This window comes from Episyrphus balteatus, chromosome 2 (genome assembly GCF_945859705.1).
Source record: "Episyrphus balteatus chromosome 2, idEpiBalt1.1, whole genome shotgun sequence".
In the NCBI taxonomy this organism is placed as follows: domain Eukaryota; kingdom Metazoa; phylum Arthropoda; class Insecta; order Diptera; family Syrphidae; genus Episyrphus; species Episyrphus balteatus.
Window position 1 is genome coordinate 29332215 of NC_079135.1, and position 12148 is coordinate 29344362.

The 12148-nt window shown below is 30.5% G+C and overlaps 1 protein-coding gene across 2 annotated transcripts; it reads right to left on the reverse strand.

The window, feature by feature from the left end:
* Positions 1 to 1543: 1543 nt before the first annotated feature.
* LOC129910236 (beta-1,3-galactosyltransferase 1-like) lies at positions 1544 to 11818 on the reverse strand. Of its 2 annotated transcripts, none has more exons than XM_055987526.1 (5): positions 11527 to 11818; positions 11144 to 11432; positions 10927 to 11083; positions 5341 to 5476; positions 1544 to 5267 (listed from the first exon to the last, which is right to left on the reverse strand). In XM_055987526.1, the coding sequence occupies exons 2-5, from the start codon at positions 11388 to 11390 to the stop codon at positions 4446 to 4448; spliced, it is 1362 nt and encodes a 453-aa protein (XP_055843501.1). In that variant the 5' UTR covers positions 11391 to 11432; positions 11527 to 11818; the 3' UTR covers positions 1544 to 4445. The 2 variants fall into 2 exon arrangements, with proteins under 2 accessions (XP_055843501.1, XP_055843502.1); XM_055987527.1 differs by having other exon boundaries at positions 11498 to 11818.
* Positions 11819 to 12148: the final 330 nt, after the last annotated feature.

Consider the following 12148-nt stretch of genomic DNA (forward strand, 5'->3'; position numbering starts at 1 on the left):
AAAGCTATTGTATCTACCCTTCCGGATGGAATACAAGATAACTCTTATATTGAGTACTACCAACTATGTAAATTTCATGCTTTTATCACAAAGTGTACGATGGAGCTGTTTTTTAATTCTAAGCCGCCCCCCACTAATGGACGATTTTTCTTTTTGTCCTAAGATCCTGAGCAAATAAAAAAATATTTTATGGGGTTGCAATCCAAAAGCAGACAAAGTAAACGAATTCTTACACATAATATACCAACGGAGATTTCAAGCCCATACATGAGGATACATTTTTAAAACGCTTTCCAAAATTAAAGAGCACAGAAAAAAAACATGGTGTTTATTGAGGTCTCATAGAAACGATTTTTAATTTTTTTATTTGTTGCTGCAAAAAATATTACTTACCCTGAGAAGATCACAGACAACAACATCAGCGCTGAAATCAAACGGAGAATTACTCTTGCCAACCGCTCTTGCCAATCCCTGTATAAGACCCTTATCATCCCAGTCCAGTAGAGGAAGACCTCGTCTGAGGTGGCGCAACCAAGTGGAAGGGGTCCTCAATCAACTTGGCGTGCGAAACTGAAAGCAGCGAGCTAAAGATAGAGCTGGCTGGCGAAGCTTGTTGGTTGAGGTCCAAATCCACAGCGGATTGTAGCCGCCTTACGGCGCTGGCCACCCTAAGTAAGTAAGTAAGTGCCCTGAGAAGATCAAATATATGATCGAAAATAAATAAAAAGTAAACTACTCAAAAAAGAGGGCTGACACATGGCTTATTTTGAAATTTGCCTAAAAATGAATTAATTGATGTCAAAGCGATTCAATGCATTATAGAGCTTACATGTGTATAAACACTTATCAATGAACAAACATTTACCGCGCATACACATGTAAGCTCTACAACTATTGATTCGCTTTGAAAATGTTAACCAATTAAGTAATTTTTAGGCAAATTTCAAAATAAATTTTGGATGGGCTTTATTTTGTTTTGAGTAGTTTATGTGGGTAATATAGATTCATTTGTGCTAGGAGCATAACCAAAGATTAACTGCTTTGATTTTTAGATACCATATTATTTAAAATAACAAACCACATAGATATTGTTTAAATATTTTTTTTTTTTATTTTCATCATACTTTTAGTATCTAATTGATTGTTTTTTAAAAAAAATTTCAGGACTAATTATGTAACTGTATTATACAATGTAAAATCATCGTGCTTACACTACTATAATATCTGTTTTTTTTTTTTTTTCTATCTTCAATATTTAGCAACACAAGATTTTATTTAACTTTATTGGCACTCTCCCAAAAAGCAAGGATCATCGGTTATGAAATAAAAATTAAAAGAGAAATACAATTTTGTTTGATTTTAGATGATAAAAAGTGTATAATTTAATTTTTTTTTTTAAACAAGGTAATAACTAAAACTAAATTAGCACTAAATTCATATTATAATTTTAAATTATTTTTGCGAGGAAAATTTCTAAAAAAAAGAAAAAAATTAAACAGAAAAGAAATATAAATTAAATTCTAAAATTAAAAAAAAAAATAACTAAATACTTAAAATCAATATTTTATTCTATAAATCAAATCACAATTTTTTTAAATTTATTAATTATTAATTTCATAATGAGCACTAAACTTAAATAAAAGAAAACAAAAAAAAAATGATAATAATTCAGTGCGCAAAAAAATCTAAAATAAGTTTACATAATATATGTTTTTAAAAAATACAAAATAAATATGTACACACGGTATTCTTGGTTTGTATTTGTTTTTTTTTTTTTATTCTAATTTGATCCACTTTTAGTTGGTTAAAGGATGTAAACACAAATGATGTTGAAGCTCAAAATTAAATAAAGTGGATATTTTTTTATAAATTAAATGAATATTCATAGATGACGATAGCTCTCTCATTCTAACAAGGCACATCTACTTATTTCGTCTCGATACTTTATTTTTATATTCGTTTTTTTTTTATTATTATTATTTTAATTTTAATTTTACTTTAAGTTTTCTATTGAATTACATAATATCTTTTAAACTAAACTACAAGAAAATAATCTAAAATTAAAGTGGTGGGAATGGGACGTCTTATCACGCTTTGCAAGATTATAACTTATGAGTAATTGTTATGAAAGTATTTTGTATGTTGTTTTAATAACTTTCATGCACTCAGCTTTTGGTGATTAATAGCACGCAGTTCGGAACATTCAGTTGTTGTTTGTTTGTATACTAATAGCACATAAGATGGTAAAATTAATTTTTCTATTCTAATTTTGACAAAATGTGCGATTCTGGTAAATGATGGTTTTTAAACCTCATTTAAAAAAAATGAGCAAACACTTTTCTAGTTTGCACAAAGTTGTTACCACAAATGGATCAGCATAACATTTTTTTGAAAATTCTAAAAAGTACAGGCTCTTTGTTTTGTAACTATAACGATTTTCATAATATTGCTTCCATTATTTTGTTAAAGGGAAACTGTCTTCAATTAGTGTTATTTAATCATTTTAAAAACTTAAAACTGTAACAATTATTATTGACAGTGATATTTTGCGAGAAAAGCTTCCTCTATTGGGAGGCTCAATAAAAGGATTTTTAATACATTACAATATTATAAAAGAATGATGTAAATATTCATTCTTTTCGTTGGGAAATAATTAATTCTTTTTCTAAAAAAAGAGTGACATTTTGGTTGAACGATCGTAAGGAAGATTGCTGATTTAATTTGTACAATTTTTAGTTTTTTTTTTTTTTTTTAATGAAAACATTAAGTTTAATATTTATAACGCTGAAATGCTATTTCTTTTATACAGAAAAACGGGGAACTATGTAGAATTGTCTTGGTGATCTCTATGAAAATTTGAGTACGACTCATATAGACCAAGACTTACCATCTCATTTGAGTGGGGAGGGGTCCTCTACGGTAGAGGAAAAATATAATGAGGACTCAAATTAAATCATCAATTAATTTGATCGATGTTTAGTTGACATTGGTTTCTCTTCAGGTGGTTGCTCCGATTTGACTGAAGTTTACAAAAAACTTATCATAAAACAGATCAGTTATTTAAGAATATCCAACCAAGCGCAATTTCAATGTCTTTTTTTGCAAATGTTTTTGGACAGATCATTAAAGTTAGTTATTAGATCTCTAAAATATATGAAGGTAGAATACATGATATACATACTTTAACTATTTTTGTTTATTGTAATCATTATTTTTAGAAGTGATCAAAAAGCATTGTTTATCGGTAAGACAAATTGTGCTTCGAAAACACTCTCCGATTCGTATGAAATCAAAATTCCGGTCTGACTGTTACCTCGCTTCGGCCGATCATGGCACTGGTAAGGACAGTCTAATTCGGAGATTGTTTTTTCTTTGTTTTAACTTGTTAAACTTGCACTCTCTCCATCAACCCTGCAATTCCATCAAGATCTCAATAAAACTGACTATGGCAGATATAAAACAATTACGAGAATGTTAAGATATGTTAATAAAAATTGTAGTATAGCAAGATAAAAATTTCCAAATTTCGTAGTAAATTTTTTTTTACACTACAGTCCATTGAATTGTATGTTTTTGCTCTTATTTCTTATTATTAAGTTAAAAGTTAGTTACTTGGTAAAAAGTAAAATAAATAAGATCGAAACTCATACAAAAACCTGCCAAAACCATTCATGGAATTACCCAAAAGTGAAATTTTCTTCATAAATGTGTGTTTAAATTTTTGAATGCAATGTTATTCAAATATTCGCAATTGACTTTTGGGACAGCCTGTATTATACATTTATTTTTTACATTTTGTAACTGATTGTAATAAGCAGCCCTGCTCTTATTTTCTAAAAATACCCGTTTGCCCCTCGTGCTTTTCTTATCTTGCGATATTAATAGCAACCGCAATTGCCATTATAATCGGTTTAAATGGGCCCAGAGCGTGCGGCATTAAGCCAACTGAATAATGAAAGCTATATTGAAGTTTTGCTCTTCCAAGCTTAACAATAATTTAATAATTATTTGTATGAAAATCTCAGGAAATAAACTATTCGATTATGCAATGTCAAAGAATTAGAATGTTGAAAAATCACTTCCGAAAATATCAACTTTAAGTTTTTCTAAACACAAAAATGGAACAATGACCTTGTTTTAATGTTAACTACCACCTGCCATCTAATAAACTTGATGACAAAATTCGTTCTTTTGGTTTTGCTAATTAATTTTTATTTTCTTAATTAAAAGCCAATTAAGAGAAACAAACAACAACAGAATGCTCAATCAGCCTTATTTATACACGTCTTACGGCAAACAAAATCAAAAAGTTTTTTTATTTTTGTTTGCAGAAAAAAACAATTATTTAAACCAAAAAGAAAAAAGAGAGGGAGCGTTTTTTTGATAGGATTGAATAAACAAACGAAAAAAATAAAAAACAAAATAAGAACAATAATAAAGGAAATTTAACTGCAATTCTTAGCACGTTTTCTCAATCGATTAGTCTTAAAGTACTTATCTGGTGGCGGACATTTGTTTGTGGTATTCGTAACAAAAGCGTATGCCTCTCTCATCGAATCACCTTTAACATAATGTTGTGTAATTGTTCCTTTAAAACTGCACACATTCTTCGAATGATCAAAACAAAACAATGCATTATGATGGCGAGGCAAGTTAATGTGTTCGGCACAGATGCCAGTTATATAAACATCTTCCAAATGAAACAATGAAGTATTCAAAGCGGCATCATAGAGCCGACCAATGACATCGCTAGACATAAGATAACTAGCTCCGGATAGGTATTTTGGATAAGTGTCACCGGGATACATGTAAAAGGGAGCATACCATTTGCTACTGATATTTGCAACTGGTTTTACAAAACAAAACATATAACCAATTAGAAAGTTCTGCAGCAAATTCAATCGATTCGCTGGAGACATGACTTTGTACGATATAACATCATGGTACTGAACGGTGGCATTGTAGATGGGAATTGTTCCTCCGAGGAGATAGTGCAGAAGATTCGGAACATTCACAAATGTATCATCGTCACATTTCATTAGAAAATGACTTTTATCACTACAATGTTTATTTACCCATTTAAGCATCATCACTGATTTAACAGTTAGATTGTTGTAGGTGTCAATGAAGTTCTCTTGGATGAGATCATCGTATTGGTCGGCTTCTTGTTTGAGTCGAACTTTGCTTTCATTGCCTAGATGTTGTTCGGACTCACTGCGTCCGATTAGGAATACAACTCGCACTGTATTGCCGTAGTTGGAAGAGTTCTAAAAATAATATATATATAATTTTTGATTTGTAAACAAATCATATTTAAGGAAGTTGAATTTTTAATCTTACATTGAAATAATCTTTGTAGCGAATAAAACTATCTGCTTTCCTGTCTAGATAATGGCCATTCATATTAGCATGCATTGCTGCAAACATATTGTAATTGAATTCCGATGCATTTCCCCATGTTTCACGTATGTTTTGTCTGTAAAAATAAAACATTTACAATTCAAATATAAATTAGGCTGAGGTACATATCACTTTATTCAATTAAAATCAAACTAGAAATAGAAATAGGAAAAAAATTATCGCACCTAGAGGAATAAATATAATGCAGAATCAATGCATCAGCATTCTAATCGAATATTTACATTTTATTTGGCCAATCTGAAGTGGTATAATAAATTACTTCTGTGCCACTCACAATGAATCGTTACTAAAGCCAGAGCAATTGGTTTAATTTTTTAATGTGGACAATAAAATACATATATCAAGAATTTTACTACCGAGCTATTGATGGCATAAATTTCATTAAGTTCATGGAAGAAGTTTACCATGCAACTTTTTTAATTGTATTTCAATTTATTTGCTTTGATTTTATTAAAGCCGCATTTGGATTTTTAAAAATAAATGATTTATTATTCAAATTTATCATTAATTCGATTATTATAACTGCAATGAATGTAGCCTTTGCAATTATGAGTACCCGGGGTCCGTGAAATAAGTCAACTTTGTAAACCAGAGTTTGAAAACTGAACTTGAAAAAAAAAAAACTAATAATTTTGACCCGGAAGAATCCTAACCTTAATTTAGATCAAATCTGAATTTTTAAAACGTATTAGGAACGATTGTAAAATTTCAATCAAATCAGTATCGGATAACAAGAAAAAATATCTTCGAAATGACAGTTTTCAATAGAATTTTTAAACTTAGGTTCCACCATAACCTCGAACAATGACATCAATGCAGAGATAAAGCGAAAAATCACTCACATCACAATAGCTCTTTCTTCGAGCTAAGAAGACATTTAAGCAGTTAAGCTTTGTTTAAGACATTTAAGCAGTTAAGCTTTGTCTCAAAGAACCAAAGAAGCGATGCACAAGACCGGACACTTTGAGAGAAAGATTCTTTGAGTTATGTTCGGTCCAGTGTGCTTCGACGGAGAATGGAGGAGAAGATAAAGAAAGGCTAAAATTCAGCGATTAAGATGGCGTATAAACGCTGACGCACCAGCCCTTCGAGTTTTCGTATCCAACCCCGATGGGCAACGTGGAAGAGGTGTTTTTTTTTTAATTATTCTTTTAAAAATCCACTAAAAAGGAAACTTTAATTTGGCTAAGAATTTTCTTAAAATACAACTTTATCATTTCAATGATTGAAATTTTCAATTTTTTTACTAGAATCGTAGGACTTTAATGGCCACAGTAAACTTATTTTCTTTAATCAAAATCGTTAGCGCCGTTTTTGAGAAAAATTACCTTTTCTATTTTAGCCATATGGCAAGTATCGATAATTTTGGTCGCCTTAGGATCTAGGTAATAATCAAAAATTCTTAAGTACCAAGTTTGAACCAGATCGCCTCAGTAGTTTGAGCTACAGCTTGAGATAGAGACAGACCGGCAAACAGACAGAATTGCGGGACCCACTTTTTGAGCATTCTCTATCATCTTAATGTTATGTTTGATTGTTATCTCGAGTTCGATTTTTTTTTAAGAATCCTAACTTACCCTATAGTAGAAATATCGCAAGTAAAAAACATCCATTTACAATACAAATTCAATAGACTTCTTAAACTTCTTAATACTCTTGGTAAACGATGAAAAAAAAAAAACGAGAACACAAAATGCTATTGGTTTTTGAGTTTTTTTCTAAGAAAATAAGTTAATGGTTTTGGTGCTAAATTATATTCTATATCCTATTTAAACAATTTAAACTCAAATAGTTCAAATGTGCTATGTATTTACATATTTTATTCTTCCACGAATAAATTGAAAAGCTGTATACAATTTTTTTTGTTTTTGATCAAACCGGCACACACGCACGAAATAAAAATAAAAAGAAAGGTAGGCCTAAAAACTCCTGGTACAAGCAAATGCAAAAACACCAGCATTCAGTTGGCCTCAGAAACGGAACAATACAAAACCGGGAGGCTTGCCGCCGATTTCTGAGGTCAACCCGGCGAACCCCACAGGCGGATCACTAGTGTGAAGCAGTAACGTGGGAAGGTTATGATCCCCTCGACATCGAGATTATAACAGCGCCGAGAAAAAGGAAGAAGATCAAACCGGCACACAAAACAAAATAAAATGCACGACTATGTTGCACTTATTTATTTTTATAGTTCAAACTACCTACATACTCGTATTCGTTAAATATTGAAAATATTAAAACTTTAAACCAATAATAAACATACTTTCATATCTTTTATAAGAACTGTTCTTCTATATTATTGTATATTTAAACAAAATTAATGTCGTTTTCGATTGGAATCACTCAAGGATTCACTCATTCTGAAATCCAATAAAACAGTTTGAATCACTTCCACTCAATTCTGTTTTTTGTGTTTGTGTTAGTTATTCTGTGAAATTTTGAATGTCAAATATAAATTAATTTTTTTTTCCTTCAAATTCAAATATTACAAATTAATTTTCAAATACGGTAATATTCAGCTAATAAATGGGACAGTTGGTTTGCAGAATATTTTAAGTATAGGTCATTTCAAATCAAAAGTCCTGACTCTGAGTTTATTTTCTCCCTTCCAATAAAATTGAGAACAAATAAACAAAAAACTCAATTTTATTGGCTGATTGCGACAAATCAACTCAAAAATAACAACAAATCATGCTTGTTTTAATGAAAGAAATGCTAGAGAAAAAAAAAAACAAACGAAAAATCTGAATTTGTTTATTAATGATTTCTATGGTGACGACTCCAAAATAATTGAAAAATAAAAATAAGATATTAACTGCCCAATTATACAAATGAAAAAATGTGAATAGAATTTTTAGTTATAAATTGCTATCATATAAACTGGACATTTCTGTTCCATCTTCACCTAGTCCTATAATAATATCTTCGGAAAAGTTATCCCAACTGCCTTCAAATGATAAATAATTAAATAATTGTATGTTTTTTTTGTATTGCCCGTGGATATGGAGTGATGCAAGCCCGGGAGACTTGCCTCCGCTTTCTGAGGCTAACCCATTGAATCTTACAGACGGATCAATTAATTAAAATAGGGATATCAAGAACTGTTCTTCGTTATTTTATCGTAATTTTAGAAAAAGTTCAGCTGCCTCATAAATGCTTACTTCCAGTAACCGAATGAGTATTTTTCATTTTTGCTCAATTTTCCATGGGACTTTTGATTTGAAACGACCTATAAGTATAAAATGCGTTTATTTGTTTAATTACAGATAAAAATAACATTTCGAATGAAAAACCAAAAAAAATAGTGATTGAGTGATTATTTTGACTTTTAAATATTCATGTATTAGTGCTTCTGGATTTGATTCTGATTTTAAATCGAGAAGAGAATTTCTCTTCTGAGAAGCGTTCTTGCTGTCATTTTTAATTCAATAAAACGGTTTCAGAAGACTTCCAAACGCTTCTGGACGTCCAATCGAAAACGACATAAGAAAATATAAAGGAAGAGCCACTGATAGGCTCTTCAAAACTCGAAAATTTCGCAGTTTGGTTAGAATTACTAACTAGACTACATATACTACATTTAATTAATCAAATTTGAGCTGTTTTCGAAAAAAGTGAATCAGCTCGAAACTGCACGTTTTTTCGTCATGAAAAAAAGCTCGTCCCAATTTGTTCTTCCATCTGTCATTTTATGTTTCATGAAGTTTTTCAGCATAGAAAAGTTCAAGTTTTGTGCTCCTATTTTTGGGGTAGAGCAAGTGAAAAGTGTGAATTGTCAGCTGTTTGTTTGATTGTGAAAAAATAAGAGAAAATAAAATTTTAAAAAGTGAATTTCTTAAGAATTTTTGATTAATATTAAAAAAAAAAAAAAAATTACGGGAATATTAAAAGTGCTGGTAAATCATTTATTTGAGTAAAAATTTATTTCAAAAAATGATTTTTTAATTTAAATTTTCGCAACTGATATAGACAACTGCCAATTATGTTAAATACGAAGTTGAACTTTTCTGTTCTTTCTTGTTCTGACAATATTTACAAACTTGTACTGCTTTGATCTTTTCTGTCCTAGATTTTTTTCATTAACAAATAAATTTATGATCTGATCCGGATCACGAGGAAAATAAAACACAGCTCATGTTCTAAAAGCTATATTAAAAAATAGAAAAACCTTGGAATTAACAAAAAAAGATCTGTATCAAATTTGAAGGAAATTCGTTTTGACGTTTAGGCTGCAACTTCATGTACAGCACATACCGACAGAAGTCATGACGAAAACCACTTTTTTGCAATTCTCTATTATAATACATAGTTAGTTTTGATTAAAATATCGAATTTTTGACACGAAACCAAAATATTTTTCCTAAATAGCAAGTAAAAAAGAAAACAAACTTTACGCACATGGGCTTATGTATTTCAAAGCGCTGAATCTGAATCAATAAAGGTTCAGATTTTGAGTAAAGTTCAAGTAAACCAAAAAATTGTTTATTGTTTTTTTAGTGATATTTCGCACTTTACTTATAATCATGACCTGGTCTCTGTTTCAGAGCTACTACATTAGCTGCGTTCCTTTGGAAATTTTTATCTACTGCTTAGTACTTAAAGCTGCTTTGAACTACTTTTTCAGTATAGCAAAAGTAGTTCAAAGTAGTTTTAAGTACTAAGCAGTAGATAAATATTTCCAAAGGAACGCAGCTATTAACTACATCAGCAACCTCAAAAGCCAATACTTGAGTCTGATTGAAATTCGGGAAATATTTGTTATGGTTTAAATAATGCAAATGTTCAAAAAAAAAACGCTTCGCGAAGCCCAACATGCCGCCGCAATTAATTATTATTAAAGTCATTGATGTAGGTGATGTAACCAATGTAGTAAGCTCTGAAATAGGCCCCTGGTGGGTCCAATTTAAATATCAGAGCTGATTTGCATTATCAGAGTAATGAATTTTATAAAATATTATGAACTTTTAAACTTTTAGTTGACTCTGCCAAAAAAAAAAACCAAAACAGACATAGTTCTAGTTGATAACATATTTTATTCCTTATCAATCTGTTATGTTTTTTAATAAAAGTGAAGTCTTTTATTTATCAAAAGAAATCTATTGTTGATTTTGTCTTGTTTTTTATTTTTTTGTAGTAATTACTGCTATCATAAAATATTTCAATTGCTTTGATTTACGATAGCGCAGAGTATCAAAAGCTAAACTGATTATAAGCTACTTGTCACCTTTAAGATAACAAGTTTTTATTCGACTTTGATTATTTTATATGTACATTTGCTATCTAATTAACTTAAATAATTGTAACTGCATTCTTGCTAAGTATCAACAAGCCACTAGTCAAATGTGAATGCTTTCTATTCTCTTATCAATTGTCAATCAATTAACTTTAATTACAAAAAAAAAAACTATTCTATAAATAAACGATGATGTATGTTGTCTTCCTGAAACATTTTTTTAACGCACCACCATCAACCAAACCACCCCACAACCCAATTAACTCACTTACCTAGCTTCAAAGTTATTTAATGCCGAACACACAACAATCAATAGAAAGAATTTACTTTCGCAAATATGTTGGGGTTTTATCAAATCCGTATCCTCATCGGGCAAAACATAATCAGCGGTATTTCGTGATGTATTATATCCCCAACCGGGTAATGCCACTAAAATTGAAAAAAATGCGTAAAATTTAACAATGACCTTGAGGAAACATTCTTACAAACCTCTTCGATTAATTACACTATTACAAATTGCTATATAGAGCAGCAGAAAGAATGACAAACATGCAAAAAAGACCATAAAGAAACGCGTCAATTTGCGGGCACCCCGATGAATTTGATGGCGCTGATTTGCCGGCAGCATATTCAATTCCGACGAACTACTTTCATGGTCGTCATCATCCAGACGTTCACGTTCGTCTTCGCCAGAGAGAAGCGGTCGTCTGTCCGTCTTGTATTTAATGTATGTCATTTTGTGTGTTAATACTTTTATTTTGTGCTGAGTATATAAATTCTAGACAAACAAAAAACAATTTTAAGATAAAATTATCAAGACAACAAGAAAGAAGTTGAGTTCACCTGTCCATGGGCTTGTTATAAGAACTTACTTTATTTGTGCGCGGCGGTGTTTAGAGGGTAGAAAGAGGGTGGTTGCGATATGATTTTTTTTTTTGTCCTTTTGTATTTTATTGGATTTTACTTTTACTATTCGAAATCATGTTTGTATTTTTTTTTATTTACTGACCAGAATTTTGTTTAAACACTGGTCAGTTTTGAGAATTATAAATATTTTGAGATTATATCCTTTTTCTAATTGAAATCAGTTTTTCTTTTATATTTTTAAATCATTTTTGCAAACACACTGAACGAAACCGAACAGCTATTTCTGCATTTTTGCTTCTTTTTTTTGCACAAAAAAAAAAATATTGATGAAATGTCAAATTGAGAAAAGTTTTCTTAATTTGATCCTTTGTGATGTGATGGAAGGTAAATATGTTCATTGGTTTAAAATTTAGAAATTTGTGAGGTTCGTTCGAGTACTTGTTATAAAGCCTACCCCTCAAGCAAGAAAACCGAGCTCAGAAAAGACACTCCGATCTCAATATGCAAAAAACGAGGTTGCACTAAGGCACTAGCAACTTTTTGTGTATGAACACAAAGTCGAAGGAGAAATCGTGGTGAAAATACCAATACATATGCAATCGGCTCCGCGGTGATTATAATGTCCAT

Bases quoted from the DNA above. Each gene is read 5' to 3' on its own strand.
- LOC129910236 (XM_055987526.1), bottom strand. From the start codon at position 11,390: ATGACATACATTAAATACAAGACGGACAGACGACCGCTTCTCTCTGGC. The intron at 11,084-11,143 runs GTTTGTAAGAAT...TTTCAATTTTAG, and splicing joins TAGTGTAATTAATCGAAGAG to TGGCATTACCCGGTTGGGGA. The intron at 5,477-10,926 runs GTAAGTGAGTTA...TTATTTTTACAG, and splicing joins TTAAATAACTTTGAAGCTAG to ACAAAACATACGTGAAACAT.